Source organism: Lissotriton helveticus, chromosome 11, assembly GCF_964261635.1.
Source record: "Lissotriton helveticus chromosome 11, aLisHel1.1, whole genome shotgun sequence".
Lineage (NCBI taxonomy): Eukaryota > Metazoa > Chordata > Amphibia > Caudata > Salamandridae > Lissotriton > Lissotriton helveticus.
In genome coordinates, this window is record NC_136072.1 from 174,702,996 (window position 1) to 174,724,559 (window position 21,564).

At 48.5% G+C, this 21,564-nt stretch overlaps 1 protein-coding gene and 1 long non-coding RNA gene across 2 annotated transcripts in view; one reads left to right on the forward strand and one right to left on the reverse strand.

The window, feature by feature from the left end:
• Positions 1-21,564, forward strand: part of LOC144791773 (T-kininogen 2-like) — a 366,415-nt gene that overhangs the window by 32,641 nt on the left and 312,210 nt on the right. Inside the window, exons 3-4 of the mRNA XM_078666539.1 lie at positions 1,415-1,502; positions 1,805-1,965. Coding sequence (XP_078522665.1) covers positions 1,415-1,502; positions 1,805-1,965 — 249 coding nt within the window. The remainder of the gene's footprint in view (positions 1-1,414; positions 1,503-1,804; positions 1,966-21,564) is intronic.
• Positions 7,472-9,415, reverse strand: LOC144791774 (uncharacterized). Its single transcript, XR_013602471.1, has 6 exons — positions 9,205-9,415; positions 9,030-9,096; positions 8,865-8,942; positions 8,666-8,750; positions 8,498-8,576; positions 7,472-7,956 (listed from the first exon to the last, which is right to left on the reverse strand). It is a non-coding gene; the product is annotated as an uncharacterized LOC144791774 (long non-coding RNA).

The following is a 21,564-nucleotide window of genomic DNA, read 5'->3' on the forward strand; positions in this document are numbered from 1 at the left end:
TTCCCAGCCATGTGACCCAGAACTGTGGCAGCAAGCACCAAATGGTTAGGACAGGAAAATGCCAAATTTCTTAAAGTTTATTTTTCAGAATTGTGCTTTAAAATCCGACTTTACCATTAGAGAAGGTTTCATATTACAATTAATTTGAGTCCAAACATGATTTTCTGCCTGCCCGGAAACAAAAGTTAGCACTTATTGAACGTAATAAGGTAACCCAATGTTATCCAATGAGAGAGATAGACCTTACAATAGTGAAAAACAAATTTACAGTTTTTTCACTACCAGGATATGTAAGATTTAAAAACACATTCCCTGCTTTTAAATACAATGCACCCTGCCTTATGGGATTTTTAGGACCTATCTTAGTGGTGACATATTTATTAAAAAGGAATGTTTAGGCCTGACAAAAGATTTATTTTGACAGGTCAAATTGGCAGTTTTAAAACTTCACTACAGGCTGCAGTCGCAGGCCTGAGATATGTTTTACAGCATTACTTAAGTGGGTGGCACAATGAGTGCCACAGGCCCACTAATAGTATTTAATTTACATGTGTACATGTAATACTATATACTAGGGACCTATAAGTAAATTAAATAGGCCAAACATATGTAAGCACATTTTACCATGTTTTAGGGAGCCATAACAAGCATTTTAAGGCTGGTAGCAGTGATGCACGAGCACAGTGTCGTCCTAGTGCCAACAAGAACAAAATTCAGAAAACAGGAGGGGTAAAGGCCAAGGATGTCAGGTCTGACAGCCACATATTTCAAAGAGGTGTTCACTTAAAGGGCAAAAAATGCTACCAGGTCTGCTTAGCAATCAAATTCATTACAAACTGAATGAAGCTTCCATTTTCTGATTCTTGGGTATTGAACTAAGATGGGTAATACATAGAAGACTCTCTCAGCATAAAAAATAGAAGCCTTCAACGTCAATGCTAGACGATATAATACATTTTAAATATGCACTGGGCAGCATGTCCTACAGAATACACTGAGCACTTTTAACGTTTTTGAGATATGCACCACCTAAGCATAGACATGCATCAGACAGACACCCTTCCAATTAGCTCTTCTGGAGGGCAAAAACAGGAGCAACCCAGCCTTAATTAAGTGAGCAAGTTGCTTCTATTAAAATTGTCAATTCATTAGATCACTAATTACAGTATTTCTTCAAATCTTCAAATTTTGATTGCACATTAAAAAACATATTTCATAGCATTTAAAAATTGAATAAAGCTTTTTAAAATCCGGGCCATATATGTGGCTCTCTACAGATGATGTGCCAAACTTCTGTCTTAATACGTTGTTTTGTATTGTAGTACATCCTGAAAAGTGTTAAAAAATAAAGCTGTTCAAAAACAACAAAAAAATGTTGTGTTCTGTGTCTAACTTGTCTTACCTTTATTTCCAGGTTTTTGGACAGTGTAAAGTTATCTTCTACCTCAGTTTGCCTTGGAGGAGAGTCAAACTGTACAGTTATAATTGTATCCTCGGTCCAGGTACGGTGTTGTTTCCATGTCAAGAAATCGTCCTTATGTATGTGATTGCCCACAAACGCCATTTTGAGAAGGAAGTGGGAAAACATTCCTGAGATATCAATAACCAATAAATATGATGCTGAAGAATTTAGCATGTGAATTCAAATATAATTCAAGTGATTGCATACATTTATATTTATATCACTGTAGCATTATTCATACATGAGAAAGGTGTGTAATGTAAAGCCAATGATACAAGTACGCAATGTAGCATATGAACTGCAGGTCAGAAAAAACAATAATACTTTTTTTCACCTTCACAGTTCCTAAAAGTGTAAGATCCTCCATGTGTCCAGACTGCCCCACTGGGAGTGAGTCACCTCTCTTTGATCCAATAGCTGATACAATGGTTGCAAAATACAACAAAGAAAGTAATAACACCCACTACTACAAGGTTTACATGATCGAAAACTCAAAAATGCAGGTAACTACAAAACGTTTTCTCATTACACATCATAAGCTGGTAAATGCTTCAGAACTGTTAGTCTGTTTTGAGTTACATGATTTCTTTTTACATTTTTATTTTATTTTTTAGTCTGGTCTTTTCATAAAGTCTCAGGGTACTTTAAGATGGAGACAGGCATGCTACGTAGGAACCACAACAACTCCAGAGAGGCGATTAAATGGTTATCAGACTTGCTCTTGTTTGTAAGAATGCATTTAGATTGTTCTCAGCTGTTGCAGCTTAGACACAAGAATCTTCAACAAAAATCTCTCCAGACTAAAAAAAAGGGATGCTAGGTAAAAGATGAGAGGAACCATCAAGCTGCAAAGGTGAATATTTTAAGAATTTGTCCTCCAGAAGTACTGGGTGCAGTGCCACAGAAGGTCCTTGGCACAAGGTGGAGGGATTTAGACCCCACAGGAGGCCAATGAGTTTGAGCCAGGGCTTATGCTGTTACTTTGTTTCATATATTTAAAAGTGTGCAGTTCCTATATTGGGGAAGGTCGGCGGAACCTGAGGGATCAAGTCAGGGGGTCTGATCCTTCAGGAGCAAAAGCCCTCACACACCCCAAGGGGTCTCATGCTTCATTATAGGGCAGCTCCTCGTTGGGCCGGCGGTGAAATGCCCAACGGGACCCGCAGTGGGACATTTTGCCGGAGTTCTTTTGAGCTGCTGTAGTGAGTGTGGGGTATTATGTGAGGGTGTTAGTGAGTGAGTAAGATGGTGGGTTAAAAACGACTCAAAGTGTTAATAAGGCAAATGTTTCATGCATGGAACCCTGGGTCATTCAAAAAACAAATGTAGGCCAGAATGGATGTAATGGTCCACATTGGCTCTAAATATAAGTGTTGGGTAACATGCTTCTTGCCAAACAATTGTCACAGAGGATCGAGGCAATTCGTCAGGACCGTGAAAAGTGAAGAACTAAACTACTCATGGGGAGGGGGGACGGTCAGACGCACATGTGTTATCTAAAGCCGTACCAGTCCCAGTGCATTAGAGTATATAGTATACCTGGTGCAATCGATAGGTAATCCGACCACTAATACAGATGGGCAACTCTTGTGTTTTTGCAATGAATTGGAATGCTAGGCTGAGGGTCGAAAATGTTCTGTTCTGCAGCATTTATTTATTATTATCTACTAATATACAAATTCACCACTAATCCTTTATGGGATCCAGAGTATCGTGCTACTGGCCGAAAAAGTACTTTGATGCCTCGTCAGGGGTAGTAAGCCCTATATAAATGCAACTGCAATACAATACAATTATGTATCAAATAACAATTAATACAAAATTAAAAAACATAGGGCCCGATTCACAGAACTAACTTAAGACAAAATCCTAAACTTACTACTTTTGGTATTCACAGAAGTTAGGATTTTGTCTTAAGTTTGTCTTAAGACAGACTTAAGACAGACTTAAGACAAAATCCTAACTTAAGTCTGTCTTAAGTCTGTCTTAAGACAAACTTAAGACAAAATCCTAACTTCTGTGAATACCAAAAGTAGTAAGTTTAGGATTTTGTCTTAAGTTAGTTCTGTGAATCGGGCCCATAGAGAACATTACATGCATTTTTTGTATAATGGCACAAAATGTCTCTATTTTAAAAGATTTCAACAACAGGAGAGAGAGGGAAAAAGGACACTCTCAGTCCCCCGGGTAAATGTACTCAAACAACAAAAGAGTGGCAGTCTTTAATGTGTGTAAGCACAGACAGGTGAGAAAGGTTGGGAAAGATAAATCAAATTGCATTTTTCAGGAAGCCCTCACTCACCACCCTGGTTGGTGACATGCTTCATCATTGGGCCCACCAGGAGAAGTCGAATGCCTCGCTGGTGTGCTACAACGCCAGGATTCTGCGGAGCTGGTTTTTGTGACAATAGTGTGAAAAAAGTGAATACAAATTTCAAGGTTGAATACCACACAAAAAAACTTTTATCAGTGGTCAGCCTGACATATTAAAAATATATGTGTAGGGAAATTACCAAGTAAATTGATTGGATATTTCCACTTATAGTGGGGTCGACATGTTTCTGCCCGTTATGTGTGATTTACTGGGCATTCTTCAGGACCAGGGGGAGTGTACCTCGGCGGTATGGAAGCACTAAGGCCCACCCTGACCAGAGGACGTGAAAGTTAAAATCGTGTAAAAACTATTAAGTGCAGTGAAAGAGAACAAACCAACAAGTTGTGGGATTTACCTCAAAATCAGGGGAACCTGTATAGTCTGAAAAACGAAAAAGACATACGAACATGTAGAAAGACAAACACTGAGTTAATGAGGTCTGTCTTTTGCATTCTCTAAAGGACCGATCTCAGAGTAAACGTGCTAAAGGTTAATCATGATTGCGTGACCTTGGTGTAATAATAAGTATTGTTGTGCCTGATCCATCTGTCTGCAACGCAGACAGATGGGTGGACATGCACTATGCCTGGAAGAAAAAGGCTTAGCCGGTGGCCCTCCACGCCTGTTAATGGCGTCTAGATCTATACTTGTGCATAGAGATCAATGGGCCAAAATGCGAGGCCAGTGAAGGTACTGTGACTAATAAATTACCCAGCGTTATACTAAAGTTCGGTGAGGAATCTCACTTGTAAATAAAATGATCCATGCCCCATAGGTCTCGGGAGGGGGTGGAGGCAAAAAATGGCACACCCTGTAGGAGGGAAGATAGCAAAATAACAGAAAACAGTATTTAGAAAAGGTAGCATGCACACGGCATCGGGGAGCACTTAACTGAGTGTTGAAATGTAGATCGAAACTCACGCCCGCAATGCCTGGCACCCTCTTGGTACCTACGATCAGCCTCTCTACCGGACCTCGTGGATGGCGTTTGGCCGGTGGATGAGCACTAAAGTAGTTGCCGGTGGAGGAGGGCCGGCCCGGTCGCGGTGCCTCGCGTCGTCACAGTGACGCGCAACCAATGGGCGGCTGTAGGTGGAAGCGAGGCTTGAAACACAGGCTCTCGCGTCAGTGGTATCACGTGCAGCCAATGGGCTGCAGGGATGGAAAAGAGGCTTGGAACACAAGCCGATTGTAACTTTGGTGACAGAATCTGCTGCATGTTAAAATGTACTCGCTTAGAGTCTCAAAGGTGCATTGAAAAGAGAAAGGGCAGATCGATACTGTTCTGAGTACATAAACAGAATAACTGGGGCGTGGCTTGGACGCCGACGGGGATGGCGGCGTGAGCTGGTAGCTCCGCAACCGATCCCGGGTATTCTCCTGAAAATTCTCCTGGCCGTTGCCTGCAACACAGCACCGGACGTTGGAACACCTGGGGCAGCTGTTGCGACCAGTTTTTAGTCGGAGGAAGGGTCCGCTGGGCGATGACAATCGACGGAGCTGATCGGGAGCCCAGTGGAAACGACAAAATGGCGGCGGTCCCCGGCGGCACAGGGAGACTCTAACTCGCTGGCCCGTGACTGAGAGGGGGCACCAGGTCGAGATTCGGATCCAGACCGTGGCGCACTTGTTTTCTGGAGGTGTGCACCGGCGAGCGGATGGTGGGGGACCCCCCTGCTGGCGGCGCTGCTGTGGACAGTTCGCTCCGTGTTGGAGGCCTGAGATGGCGGCCGGCGAGGTGACGCTCTTGGAGGTGCACAGTGCCTGCCTCGCCGACTGAGGGGCGCTTTGCTCAGTGGAGTAGCTCCGAGCGTGGTATTTGACGACACACTCTCACTCCTTAGTGGAGGGACCCCTGAGCAGGTACCGGCACCCAGAGGCCCGGGTCCCCCGAAGGGGACACGGTGACGTCACGACTGAAGAACGGAAGGCTTCGAGGCCCGCGGTGGCGGGGGTGCTGAAGCAGAAGCAGCAACCTGACCGTAAGATGGGACGGGACGATGACCAAGAGGCCCATGGGTCTCCCACGGACTCAACACAGGAACAGCGGCTCAATAAGCGCCTCGATGATATCCTGGAGGCTATAACCTCGACGAAGGAGTCGTTACACCAGGACATAGCACAGGTGGCGACAGGGCTGGGGCTCCTGAAAGCGTACCATGCCAAACTGGTGGACAGGGTTAAGGACACTGAGCTGTCCCTCCAAGACCTGAAGCCAGCTGTGGTCACGGCGGAACATAGGCTAAAGGATGTGCTGACCCGCCTGGAGGTCCTGGAACGGAAAGCCGAGGATGCCGAAAGCCGCAATCGGCGCAACAACGTCCGAGTGGTGGGCCTTCCGGAAAAATCCGAAGGTGGGGACATGGTGGAGTACCTGGAGAACTGGTTCAAGACTGTGGTCGCTCCGGAAGGCCTTTCTCCCTTCTTCACTTTGGAGAGAGCCCACCGGGTCCCGGCCAAGCCGCCTCTGCAGGGTGGACCTCCTAGACCGGTGGTGGCCAGAGTGTTACATTTTAAGGACAGGGACCTGTTGATTCAGAGAGCTCGCTCAGCGGGACCCTTCCAGGTGGAGAATAATATGGTTACAATATTCCCGGACTATGCTCAGGACGTTCAGAGGCGAAGGGCCTCCTACCTATCGGTGAAGAAGGAACTACGAGAAGAAGGGATTCAGTACTCTCTGCTCTTCCCGGCCAAATTGAGGGTCATCATGGACGGATCTACGCATTTTTTCCTCACTCCGGAGGAGGCCTGGACGTGGCTGGAAACGTACAGAGCTGGTACGGACCGAAGAGGGAGGGAAGAGTGGAAATGGCCGAAGCCGGTCCGGGTGCGAAATTCGCAGAGAATCCGCAGGCGAAATAGGGCGCTGCTGAAACAACAAACTGATCTAATGGCCACCGACAAGCAAGGAGCTCTGGTAGCGACAGCGGTGATCACAGGCTCCCAGAAAACTGGATCAGCAATGGGGTCGGATTCTGAGGAAGCGGAGGAGAAGTCGGGTCCGGAACTTTCTGATTTGGACAGTGCGGGAGGCCCTGTGGTCACTCCTCAGACGGCGGACGAGATCCTCAGGGAATTAACCTTTTGGAGCTGAATTTACTGGGACTTGGCCCTGCTGCAGCGGATATCCTGAGTATCCATTGGTGCTGGACTTCAGGTGACGCACTTTTATACGGGATGTCGGACTTGGAGTGAAAGCGGCGCATGCCGCCCGTTGGCCCAGACCCGCCTCTTATCGCCCTTAAGGCTTACTGTGGTGACTACCACAGATTAGGATTGTGTGTTTTGTTAAGGGAGTTTGGATGGGGACTGATGTGTTATTGGGTCCTGTTCTGGGGGGAGGACTGGGGGAGTTATATGGGGTGTTGTGTTTGGGGGTCAGTGCTGTTTGAGTGTGGGCGGGATGACTGGTACGCTAGAGGTGCTGAAAGATGATCATAATGGGGACTTCACTTGATTTGAAATGCCTTACATGGAACGTACGTGGCTTGCAGACTATGGCAAGGCGCCATAAGGTATGAAAAGGAAGTTTTCCCTTGGCACTGACTGAACTGGGGATTTTCTTAGTGCCCCCACCTATAGTTGCTAAATTATTAACATATAAGTACATCCACATGAAATAGTAAATTTAGTAATGATTAAAATTATTTTTTTATTTTTAAAAAAAGGGAGCAGCCAATGAAACTTAGTACATGTACAAATATTTAAAACCAGCGACACCAAATGTGTCTACAATAAAAACTTATTACACATTTCTGAACATAATCATCATATTAAAAAGAGGAACAAAATAGGTTAAAATACAATTTATGGTTATACAGGTATCAAATCAATTTGGAACAGTTATACACAAAAAGGGGAGAGACAAACACAGACATTAACTCTTGGTCATTTTCGTGTGCACATCCTAGAACCTGGGTTTGTACAAAATCAAAACCTGGACTTCTTAATTTCTTGTTTGGTCTACAGGTAGATTTTTGGGTTTTGGATTGTGCAAATAGTTGCGTCGACGCGTTTCGATGACTTTTACAGGTATGCCGCCATCTTTATCAAGACAATTTTATCAGTCTCTCCGATACTTTTGGCACTGGTTGGTTGCCGTTGTGCTTATCCTTTCCTGTAGGTAAACATAGTATTGTAAGTATTTTTAGACACTGCTTCACATTATATCAGCCTAATGCTCTTTGTACAGGTCTGACATGATTGCGTATTTCTCCCTGGGAGTCAAACCCTTGTCACCCTAGACCCATCCTATCTCTATGGGCGAGTGGGTATCATGTTATAACCCCTCTAGTTCTTGGTTTTATTCAGGGCTATGCAGTTTGTATACTCAAAAAGGGAGGCATCTTGCTCCTGCTTTGTTGTATACCGTTGTAAGAATTTGTAGACACTGCTTCGCACTATATCAACCTAAAACTCTTTATACAGGTCTGACATGATTATATATTTGTCACTGGGAATCAATCCCTTGCTACCCTGGGCCCCTCCTCTCTCTATGGGCGAGTAGGTGTCATGTTATAACCCCTCTGGTTCTTAGTTTGATTCAGGGCTATGCTGTTTGTATATTCCGGAGGAAGGCAACTCGCTCCTGCTTTATTGTATTGCCATTTAGGTTAGTTTATGTTGATAATTACATCCCTCAAAGCATGGGACTGTACCTTATTACATGGAGAATCTCATCTCTGTGTAATCCTGTTTATTCAATCAATTTCCCGATGATGTCTGCACCAGGTTCGCCTTAAAAAAATGAATGGGCAGTTTGGTCATTTGGTTTTTATTCCCTACGTGACTCACTCTGTCATTTTATCCTTCTTACTGTAATTTACCTTTTAGAGACATTAACGTCTCTTCGAGTCCGCCCTTCTCCTTGTTCTTATGTTTATCTTTTCACTAGTTTACGCGCAGTATGATCTGAAGAGGGAGAGATATAGGTCGAATATATTACATCGTGGTAGTTTGTTTATATTAAGAGTCTTACTGGCCCTGCCTTGCTGGTATTTACAAAGGTTCATTTTTGGATGTTACCTGTTTCGATTTCTTTCACTGTTCTTAAACCTTCTGGGCGTGCTCTACTCGGGTCTCTCTGGTGTAATCCCTGATAGCCTAAAGAATACCATGAGATTTAGATGTTTTAATCATTATGTTTTAAATAATTTTAGCTCTAAATTTAAATACATTCACATTTCTTACCACGTTGTTCTAGTCCAGGTCCCAAAGCGGGGTGGATAACCATGGGGTCCCTGGGGCTGTTTATAATCTGTTCATAAAAAAGCCAGAGACATAATGTCAGCCACCGTTTTATTATCTTTTGAGGCTTTTACCGGATTCTAGGTGGGGCAGTCTCCTATCAGGGCAGTGTCCTTACCTCAACAAGCGATTGCGTCTGCCTCTCCACTCCCGTCTTCAGCCGGTGTCTGCTCACGGTTTCGCAGTTTCACCCCCGATTCAAAAGGATCCGTTGCTGCATTATCCCGCTGTTTTTAAACCCGCAGCGTCCCATTATAATTGGATCGCTGTAACTTTACACACCTGTGTTAACTTAGTCGGTTCGCCGGCGCTGGGCGTGTGTTCTCATATCACGCCTCAGTCTCGCTCCCAGCGGAAGTGGGTTCCAAGCCTCACTTTCAGCTGGTGCGTGTGTTCTCATATCACGCCTCAGTCTCGCTCCCAGCGGAGGTGGGTTCCAAGCCTCACTTTCAGCTGGTGCAGCGTTTGTGTGGCTAGTTACGAGTTTCAAGCCTCAGTGGTTTCTGAGTCTCAAGCCTCGGTTTGATTCTGATACCGCAATTACTATCACGTTGCGAGCGGAATACCACCTATTTTATATGTGATGTCACAATCTGACTAAGTCTTATTATGAGAGTATTGGGGTTGGTAGTCTTATTGTTTACACCTAATATTTATCGTTTATCTTTCTGTCCTTTTTGATCTAGTTTTTGCAGACCTGTAGTTGCTCTAAATAAACACTTTAAAGGTTGTTATATGGTGTTTTGGAGTTCAGCAATGTTATAAACATTATTCTACTTAATTTCTACTGTCCATATATGTCCATGTGAGTCCCTGGGTCAGCTCACATTATGTACTGATTGCTCTTAACGCTCTATTTGAAGTACATAATTTCCGACTCAGGGTTCCATTGCAGAATTTCTTCCCTTGCATTATTGACTCGCTATTATAGTCATCCAGTCTTCCCTAGTGTTTAGACCTTGGTTGATTGTGTCTAGGTGACACATGAACCATTGTTCACGTGTCTTTCGATAGGCTTGCAGGTTCCCGCCACGTCTACTGATGCACACTTTCTCTAGGATGAACCACGAGAACTCATTCCAATTGTGGCTCTTCATCCTATAATGATCTGTCAATGGTGCATTTTCTTTCTGATTCTTTAGGGCTGACCTATGCTCCAAGATTCTGGTGCGGATTTCCCTCCCAGTCTCACCCACGTAGCCCAGGCCACATGGGCAGACCAGAAGGTAAATCACACTTTTGCTTCTGCAGTTGTTCAGGTATTTACATGCTACCGTTTTGCCATTAAAATGTAATGTCTTGCTCTCTATGCAGTTCGGACAGATCGAGCACGATCCACATTTATAGTTCCCTACTGCTTTCCCTTCTCCGGTTACAGTGGTTTGGTGCATGGTCACCGTATTCTTGTAGGTGTGCACTAATTTATTCCTCAGAGTTTTATTCCTCCTGAAGGAAAAAAGGGGCTTTGGCAGTGGTGTGGTAGCTTCGCTGTTTAAGATCTTCCAATTGCGGTTCACAATGTTTTTTATCTGATTGCTCAGTCCTGAATATTGGCTGACAAACACAATTTTGCCTTGTGTGTTGTCTCTTTTTGGGCGGTTCATATCTAGGAGGGCGTCTCTATTATAAAATCTCACCCTCTTTATAGATTGTTTGACTAATTTTTTAGGGTAACCGCGTTCCCGCAGTTTTTTCTCCATTATCTCTGCATGATGGTAAAAGTCATCTAGGTTTGTGCAGTTTCTTCTCAACCTTAAAAACTCCCCAAAGGGGATGTTGTCTCTTTGCGAACGGGGGTGATTGCTCTGGTATTGTAGCAGACTGTTTTTGTCGGTTGGCTTAGTGAATAGTTCTACTTTCAGTTTACCGTCATCTTCTTGTATTTTAATATCTAGGAAGTTTACGCTGTTGTCACTATACTGGGCGGTGAACCTTAAGTTTTTGTCTCCTAAGTTTAACCATTCCAAAAATGATTGTAGGTCCTCACTGGAGCCGTTCCAAATGAAGATAATATCGTCGATGAAGCGGTGCCAGTGGGTGATATTCTCGTAAAACGGGGCTAGTTCGTTGTATATGTGCCGCTGTTCGAATTGGGCCACATAAAGGTATGCCAGACTCGGGGCACAGGTAGCCCCCATGCTGGTCCCCTTTACTTGCTTGAAAAGATCTTCTCTAAACAGAAAGATGTTGTTTTTTAATACTAATTGCACGCAACCAAGGATGAATTCCTTGTTGCCACCGTTGAGATCTACCCCATCTAAAGTTGAGGATATCACCCCAATGGTGTCATCCTGAGGGATGTTGGTATACAGAGCCTCGATGTCCAAGGTGACCAAAAACTGGGTCACCTTGTCGAAGCTCTGTCCCTCAAAGATTGATATTGTATGGGCCGTGTCCCTCAGGTATGATTTTTGTGCCTGTACCATTGGACGCAAGAAAAAATCTGCATATTTGCTGAGGGGTTCCAGCATAGACCCCAGACTGCTAACTATTGGCCTCATCGGTGGGTCAGACGTACTCTTATGAATTTTCGGTAACCCATAAATTGCTGGGATTATGGGGTTTTGGTTAAACAGAAATCTATACTCATCCTCACATATGTGGTTATTGTCCCTACCCTGATTTAAAAAAAAGTGATACCTCTTTTTTGAGGTTATCTATCATTCTAAAAGAGGCTGGTATGTAATGGTCCTTGACATTAAGTAGTTGCTGCATCTTATTATTGTAATCACTGCTGTTAAAGATTACAATCCCCCCCCCCCTTGTCGGCGGGCTTGATTGTGATCTGATCACAATTTTGTAGATTATTTAGTGCCTTTCTCTGGTTGGAGGTCAGATTATTGGTATAGCCCCTATGGGCCTCTAACTTGGCTTTGATTTCAATTTCAACAATTCTCTCAAACAATTCTACATTTTTGTCCACCTGGGCTAGAGTTGGTGTAAATATGGACTTAGGTTTAAATCCTGTCGTATTTGGGGCTTGTTCATATTCTCTCTCTGCAAAAAATTTGTTTAGTCTGACTTTCCTGAAAAAACTTTTTATGTCTTTCTCTAATTCAAATTTATTGGGTGGTGCGCTGGGGGCAAAACTAAACCCGTACCTGAGTACTTCTTCTTCCCCTACTGTTATTACTCTGTCAGAGAGGTTGATGATAGGGAAATCATTCACCTCCGGTACCTCGCATTCCTCGTATTCAGGAAGTTTGGTGTTCCCTGATTCTGAGGTGGATGGCTCCTCATCGGCTCTTCCCGGGGGTAATTCCGGTAGCCCTTTTGTCCCCTGAAGGGACGATTCCCTAAAAAATGTTGGGGTTCTTTTTGATAGTTGGCACCAGACATGCCAGTCTGTTCCCCAGTATACTCGTCATCTTCACTTGATCTTGAGCTCTCCGAGAAAGTGATCCTTCTATTATTGCCAGCCCTGGAGTAAACTTGTCTCGTGTTTTGGGGGTTTTCCCACCTCTGCTCTTTACGTGCTGTGTAGTAGTCTTTATTCAAAAAGGGGTACACTATCTCAGCACTGAAATTATCAATATCCTTCCTTAATTTGGTCGATTTACGGTTAGTTAGATATTCATGGTACCCATCGATGTTTTGAGCTAGTTCCTCTAATTTCTTTTTGGTGACCTCCACTATAGTATTTTGTTTGAAAGCCATCTCTAGTTCTTCTATTTGTTGTCTTTCAAGGATTATCACTTCCTGAGCTGTTTCGATAATAAGGATTAGCCAGTCCCTACTACACCTGTTGGCTATATGTGACCATACCTCTAGGAATTTTTTATTTTCCACACAAGGCGCCATAAGGTACATGCATACTTGGTGCGACGTGGCGTCCAGATAGCCCTGCTTCAGGAGACCCATCTCACCAAGCCGGAATGCAATGCCTTGCAGAAAAGATGGCGTGGCCAAGTGTTTGGCACAGCATACTCTGCATTTGCCAGGGGGGTCTTGGTGTGGGTGCGGGCTGGAGTTCCCTTCCAGGCTACGAACCAGGTCACAGATCCGGAGGGACGATTTGTGGCGGTGGAGGGCAGGTTATATGGTAGGGATGTGGTACTTTGCAGTGTTTATGCCCCTAACTCGGAGCAAGCCCGCTTTTTTGATAAATTGTCCGGTTCTCTGGCACATTTCCTGGCGGGACAGGTCCTATTGGGGGGCGACTTTAACTTGATTGCAGATCCACTGCTGGATAGGTCGCACCCACCATTACATTCCTCCACGGTCCATAGGCTAGCTACACAGAGGAGGGCGTGGCAGACTCAATGGGGCCTCATAGACGTTTGGAGAGGACAACACCCTACTGATAGGGACTACTCCTACTTTTCCGCACTCCACGAGTTGCATGTTCGGATCGACTCGATCCTCTGTAACACTACAATAGCAGCCCTGGTGTCGCATTCGGAGTACTGGACCAGGACCATATCCGATCACAACCCCCAGTTGGTGCACATCAAATGGCAACGTGTTCGAACTGTGATTCCCACTTGGAGGTTGAGGCCGGAAACTTTAGAAGACGGGGCTTTTAGTTCTGACCTCCGAGCGGGTATCAAGGGTTATTTTGCCGACAACGATGGGACCGCCACCACCAGGGCTTTAGAATGGGACGCGTTCAAGGTGGTGGTCAGAGGACTGTGCATTGGAAAGTACTCCGTTGTGCGGACGAGCCTTCTTGCTGACGTGGACAAGGCAGAGGGGGCACTGCGGGACCTAGAACGCCGGCGACCGGAACATCTGGCTCTGCACCCACAATTGTTGGAGACGAGGGAACGAATGGCTGTAGAGACTGAACGTCTGAGGAGTTATGACTACCGGTTATACCTGAAGAAAGCTCATGTGGAGGGTGATAAGGTGGGGATGCTGCTGGCGAAATTGGCCAACCCAATTCCCAGGGGCTGCCCGATCCTGAGTATACGTGATGAGTCGGGTGGGATGGTCTACTCCCAAACATCGGTTCTTGCCCGCTTTCTCAATTACTACACAACTCTTTATAGTAGCCAGCTGGAGGTGGGGATCCCCGAGATAGAGAATTACCTTGCAGAGATCCAACTCCCGACACTGGATGAGGATAGTGCTAAGGATCTGGGTAGCGCAATAACGCTTCCTGAAATAAGGGGTGCGATCAAGCAGATGGCCCGGAACAAAACACCGGGTGTGGATGGCCTTCCAGTGGAATTTTACGCTCACTATGTTGATGTCCTGGCACCTAGGCTGCCGGTGGTGTATGCCGAGGTGCTCGAACTGGGATACCTACCTCAGTCGATGAGAGAGGCTCTGATAATTCCACTCTTGAAGCCGGGTAAGCAGGACGTCGAGGTGACCTCCTATAGGCCATTGCCCATGCTAACGGTGGACTATAAAATTCTGAGCCGCATTCTGGCTACTAGACTCTTGCCCCACATGACCACGCTGGTCCATCCCGATCAGGCTGGGTTTATCCCGACCAGAAATGCATCGATCAACATCCGCCGCCTTGTGCGCGTATTAGATAGTTCATGGGACCCGGACCAGATGCCAGCAGTGTTGTCTGTAGATATCGAGAAAGCTTTTGATAGCTTGGAGTGGAGCTATCTCGACAAAGTGCTGGAGAAATACGGTCTGGGTGAACACTTTGGACGCTGGACGAAAGTCCTTTACTCCTCGGCGTCTGCCAGAGTGCGGCTGGGCTCGGTGATCTCTTCTGACTATCCAGTAGGGAGAGGCACGAGGCAGGGATGTTCTCTTTCCCCGCTGTTGTTCGCACTGGCGATGGAACCTTTGGCGGCCCGGGCTAGAACAGGAGGGGCCTATGCCGGAGTGCTGAGCGGAGGATCTTCACAGTACATCTCACTCTATGCGGATGACTTGCTGGTGTTCTTAGAGGACACGGCTATGGCCCTGGATGGGGCGACTGAGTTGTTGTCGATTTTTGGGAGGCTATCCGGCCTTCGGGTGAACTGGAGCAAGACCTGCCTCTTTCCGTTGTGGGAGGACACGCCCCGACCACAGCTGGCCCGGAACATTATCTGGGAACCTTTGTGCTTTACCTATCTGGGGTTCCGCATTTACCACGGCGTCGATAACCTGCTGGACGGGAATGTGGGGCGTTGTATACGGGCCTTGAGAGGCTGTATGGCATTCTGGGCGACCCTTCCCCTTTCGGTACAAGGCAGGGCGGCGCTGCTGAAGATGGTGGCCTTGCCCAGGCTGCTTTATTATTTCCGCACGCTGCCGCTGTGGATCCCACAGAGGGTCTTTAGGGAGTAACGCACCATGACAATAGACTTCCTGTGGGGACATGGCCGACGCCGTGTGGCCCTGACCACGTTCCAGAGGCCAAGAGCAGAGGGTGGCCTGGCGGTACCTAATTTTGAGCTCTACTATTTGGCGGCGCAGTTGCAGATCCTCACTCAGAACGTGGCGAGAGTTTTCAGAGGCCCTGCCCAGGCCGGAGGGGAGGGGGTGCAAAGACATGTACTATCTTATATAGTGATGCAGCAGAGGCTCAAGTTGCGCGCTCTGACGCTGGAGGAACGTACCCTACATTTGTGCTGGAATAGGAGCCAGAGGCGAGTAGGGGTAGCCCACCCATACGCTCCTGAAATCCCGTTGGGTATGTTGACGGCACTACCGCATGGTGGGGACTGGTCCCCGCTCCTGGATTGGGAGGAGCTGGGTCTCCACATGGTGGGCGACCTTTATGCCGATGGCGAATTGTTGCCTTTCCGGGTGGTGCAGGACCTCTTTGGTGTCCCGGATGGTGGTTTTCTCCTTCATGCGGCTGTGACGACAGCGATCCGTAAACACTGGCAGATGGGACAGGTAGAGCCTGGTACGACTGCAGCCTGCCAATATGTGGTGATGGCAGCGGGCACTTATAGGGCGATCACTTGTCTCCACTCCCGGATGTTAGCCGAGGGCTTGGAACCACTTACGGTCTTAAAGTTGAAATGGGAGGACAGCCTTGGAGAGCCGATACCAGACACGGTGTGGGGCCACATACTACGGAGGACGTGGAAGGGGAGCAGAAATGACCGGTTTCAGCTGGTACACTTTTTTGTTGTGCATAGAGCCTACCTTACCCCGGGGAAGATTAGGAGACACTTCCAGGTCCTTGGCGCTGCATGCCCTAGATGCATGGCGCCTGCTGTAGAGTTAGATCATATGTTGTGGAGCTGCCCGCAGTTGGGAACTTATTGGTCCGAGGTGGGGGAGCTGCTTCAGGCAGTCACTGAGCGCCAACTGGAGTTTGATATGGCCACCTGTTTACTGCTTTGGTTTCCCCACACGGCTAAAACAAAGATCACTAGCAAATTTATTGACTTGGGGCTCATATTAGCACAGAGGGAAATCACCTGGCACTGGAAGTCGAGGGAGGGCCCATCCAGTAGGAGGTGGACGAGCGAATTACTGAAATGGGCCCAGGGAGAGAGTACAGTCAGGTTTCAGCAGGCCACTAGGACATCCAATGAGAAGAGCATGGAGATGGCGAGGGCATGGGAAGGGCTGGTGCAAGCGCTGAAAGATCATTTGCTAGAGGATGAGAATGACGATGAGTAACCACATCAGGGTTCCATGAGACACAACTAGATATACTGATGCCCAGATCTCTTTGGATCATAAATGTATATATTGAAATAAAGCCCACACCAGCAGCGACACTGACGGGGGGTGGAGGGTGGGAAGCTTGTTTTTTTTTTGTAGCAGTACAATTGTTGGGCTGGATGAGTGTGGGGATGGAGAAAAGCAGATAATGGTTCAAGTAACTGCCTGAGGACGGAGATTTTCCAGGCTTTCTTTCTCCTGATTTTCGTTTCTTCTAGACATCGTGTGGCTACCGCCGCCCGACCTCCGGGTTGTGGGCTGAACGGCTGTGTTATGTTATCTACGTCCTCTGATGATGGTCACCACCGAATGTCGTGATATTGAAATGTAAGCTTGTATTCCCCACGAATCTGCAATAAAAATATATTTACAAAAAAAAAATAAACAGAATAACTATGTTTTTAAATATAAAGGAGTAAAATTACGACTGAACAGGTGGAAAATTAACTAGGAACAAAAAGGCGCAGACAGTTCCCTATGGGGAATTGCTCTTGTGTTGTCAGGATGATGTGGGAATCTCATATGGTCCTGTGCACTAGCGTATTGACTGCTAGGGTCTGCATATCAATCATGCGATTAAGTTACATTCTCCCACAAAAAAAGAGAGGTTTTTTAAATTATAAGTCGGGTCAGAGCTTCAACGTGGTGGTTTATGGAAAGATAAACGTTGTGTAGGGGGACTAAACTACGCTGACGGGAAGATCTTAGTTACATAAAAGTCATTAGTGTTTTAGTACTGATGACCACGGTATTCCGTCATTTAAACCATCGATGTGTGTCCCCAATCTGTACACCCATCATTGCTCTTTCTCAAACAGCACATTCGTAATGCTTTTTCCGGTGGGGATTTGCTCAATGATCGTCCAATGTAGATCATTCGGGGTATGATTTTGTTGAAGGAAATGTTCGTTCATTTTGGTTGTTATTTTGGGACACCTGATGTTGCTGCGGTGCTCGCAAATACGCTGTTTAATTTTGTGGGTGGTCATCCCCACATATCTTTTTTGACATGACCGCTCAGCCCTCCACAGGGCTTGGTCGCCCCACTCACTGCTGCTGCTCCTGCCTGCCTTTGCCGCCTCCTGCCTGCAGATTCCTTCGCTCGCTGCCCGCTGCTCCTGGGAATTTCCCGCTGCTCCTGGGAATTTCCCGCTGCTCCTGGGAATTTCCCGCTGCCCGCTGCTTCTTGGAATTTCCCGCCGCTGCCTCCCTGCGGCCCCGCCCCCCTGTAATTCCATTCGCCGCCCCGCTCCCGCCACCCAGCTGCTCCTCCCTCGCCGGCTCCTTACTTATGACGCCCCTGGAGCGACCGCGCAGCGGACGCGTGCAGCGGGAGCGCCGAAGGTGCGCCAAAGGTAAGCCCCTCTGCGCCCGTCCACGCCTGGCCCGCGCCCAGCGCCATGATCCCTGGCCCTCCCCGCCGAGGCAAGACGACCCGACTGACCTACGACGCCGCCACTCTCAACGCACTCAATGCCGGCCGGACCCACGCCTGCTGCCGAGCCACCCTGAGACGCACCCACGGACCCTTCACCTGCTGCACCTGCAAGTTCACCTGCCTCCGAACCTGCCCCGCACCCGCCAAGACAAACACCAGCAGCAACCACCTCAAGTGCATCCTGATCAACACCCGCTCCGTCCACAGACACGCTGTGGAACTCTGGAACCTCCTCGATGCTACATCACCGGACGTCGCCTTCCTCACGGAAACCTGGATGAACGCCTCCTCTGCACCCGACATCGCCATCGCCATCCCGGACGGGTACAAGATCATCAGGAGGGACCGCATCAACCAGACCGGAGGTGGCATCGCCATCGTCCACAGGAACACCATCCGCATCACGACCGACGCCAACGACTCCTTCGCCGCAGCCGAACATCTCCACTTCCAGATTCACACGACCCTAAGATGACCCTCAGAGGCACCCTCGTCTACAGACCCCCGGGACCACGCACACAATTCAGCGAAGACATCACAGACTTCATCAGCCCGCACGCCCTCCCCTCCACTGACTACATCCTCCTCGGGGACCTCAACTTCCACCTGGAGAACAACAAGGACCGCAACACCACTGCCCTGCTGGAAAACCTCACCAACTTCGGACTCAAGCAACTGGTCAACCCCCCCACCCACTACGCCGGCCACACGCTTGATCCCGTCTTCTCTTCCAGCAAGTACATCACCTTCAGCCACGCCACTGGACTCCACTGGACCGACCACAACTGCGTCCAATTCAGCTTCAAAAGATCCACGACCCACCACCACCCGCAACAGGTACCTCACAGGAATTGGAGCAAGATCACCGCAGACCAGCTCACCACCTCCCTCAGCCAGAGCCCACCCGCCAACACAACGGACCCCAACGAAGCAGCCCGCAACTTCACACAGTGGCTGACCGCCTGCGCCGACGACCTCGCGCCACTAAAGAACCCTCCCAGCAGACCCAGAAGCAAGAAGGCATCCTGGTTCACCGACGACCTCAAGGACTCCAAGAAGACCTGCCGCACCCTCGAGAAAGCCTGGCTCCTCGACCGGACCACCGACAACATGACCACCCTCAAACACGCTACCCGCAAGCACCACCAGCTCATCCGCACCACCAAGAAGAAATCCCTGAAGGAACGACTGGACAACAACGCCCACGACAGCAAAGAGCTCTTCACTATCGTCAAGGAGTTCTCCAACCCCAGCACCGGCACCAACGACATCACTCCGTCACAAGACCTCTGCGACTCCCTCGCCTCGTTCTTCCACCGCAAGATCGCCAACATCCACAACAGCTTCGGCGCCCCACCCACGCACCCAACCGTCGAACCAACGCCCCCCACCGCCACCCTTCGCACCTGGACCACGGTGACCACCGAAGACACAGCCCGCACGATGAACACCATCCACTCCGGATCACCGACCGACCCCTGCCCACACCACGTCTTCAACAAGGCCGACTCCACCATCGCACCCCAACTCCGGAACATCATCAACGCCTCCTTCAACACCGCCAACTTCGCGGAGAGCTGGAAGCACGCCGAGATCAGCGCCCTCCTGAAGAAACCTACAGCGGACCCCACCGATCTCAAAAACTTCCGCCCCATCTCGCTCCTCCCTTTTCCTGCTAAAGTCATCGAGAAGATCGTCAACAGACAGCTGACTGCCTTCCTCGAGACGAACGGATCCCTCGACCCCTTGCAGTCCGGCTTCAGAGCCAACCACAGCACCGAGACCGCCCTCATCGCAGCCACCGACGACATCCGGACCCTGCTCGACAAGGGGGAAACAGTGACCCTCATCCTCCTGGACCTCTCCGCTGCATTCGACACGGTCTGCCACCGCACCCTAGTCCAGCGCCTCAGCAACATCGGTATCCAAGAGAAGGCACTGGAGTGGATCATCTCGTTCCTCACCGGAAGAACACAAAGAGTCCGCCTCAACCCGTTTCGCTCCGAGGCCACCGAAGTCATCTGCGGCGTCCCGCAAGGATCTTCACTCAGCCCCACCCTCTTCAACATCTACATGTAACCTCTCGCAGCCATCGCACGCCAGCACAACCTCAACATCATCTCTTACGCCGACGACACCCAGCTGATCCTCTCCCTCACCAGAGATCCCGACACCGCCAGAACCTGCCTACACGAAGGGATGAAAGACGTCGCCGAGTGGATGAAGGACAGCCGCCTGAAACTGAACTCGGACAAGACGGAAGTCCTCATCCTGGGATCTTCGCCCTCCGCCTGGGACGACTCCTGGTGGCCCCCAGCCCAGGGCACCGCACCCAAGCCAACCGACCACGCACGCAACCTGGGCTTCATCCTGGACCCCTCCCTCTCGATGACCAGACAAGTCAACGCCGTCTCCTCATCGTGCTTCAACACCCTGCGTATGCTTCGCAAGATCTTCCGCTGCATCCCGACCAAGACCAGGAAGACTTTCACCCAGGCACTCGTCACCAGCCGACTGGACTACGGAAACGCCCTCTACGCCGGAACCACAGCCAAGCTACAGAAAAGACTCCAGCGTATCCAGAACGCCTCCGCCCGACTCATCCTGGATGTCCCCCGACGCAGCCACATCTCCAGCCACCTGAGGAACCTGCACTGGCTCCCCATCGACAAGAGGATCATGTTCCGGCTCCTCACCCACGCACACAAGTCTCTCCACGACCTGGGCCCCAAGTACCTCAACGACCGCCTGACCTTCTACACACCCACCCGCCAACTACGGTCCACCAGCCTCGCCCTCGCAGCCGTACCACGCATCCGAAGAGCCACCGCCGGAGGAAGATCCTTCTCTTACCTGGCTGCCAAGACTTGGAACTCCCTCCCCATCCACCTTCGGCTGACCCAGGACCATCTCGCCTTCAGGAAACAACTCAAGACCTGGCTGTTCGAGCAGTAGCATACCCCTCCCCCCAAGCGCCTTGAGACCCTCCCGGGTGAGTAGTGCGCTATACAAATGGCATGATTGATTGATTGATTGATTGATTGACATGGGCAGGTAATCAGGTAAACTACATTTGTGGAATTGCAGTTTGTATGTGCTCTCTGGGTCCATACTCTGCCTGGTGCCAGAGCAAGCTGCTTGGTATGTTTGGTTAAATGGCACACACTACAGTTTGAACACGGGTAGTGTCTGGTTATTGGTGGCAGACCCCAGGCATTTGTGATTGATTTCTCGTTTGGCATGTTGTTTGTTTCCTTTTTTGGTCGTGTGTGGACCAGGGAATCCCTCAAACTCCTTCCCTTTTTAAAAGAGAAAAGAGGTTTTTCCCATGTTTTGTTATTGCTGGTGATGGTATTCTAGTTTTTATTCACTGAATTTTTCATTGCGTCTGATAGACTGCTATATGTGGTTACACATGTGAGTGGTGTGCCTTTTGGTTCTCTCACGTTGTCTTCAAGT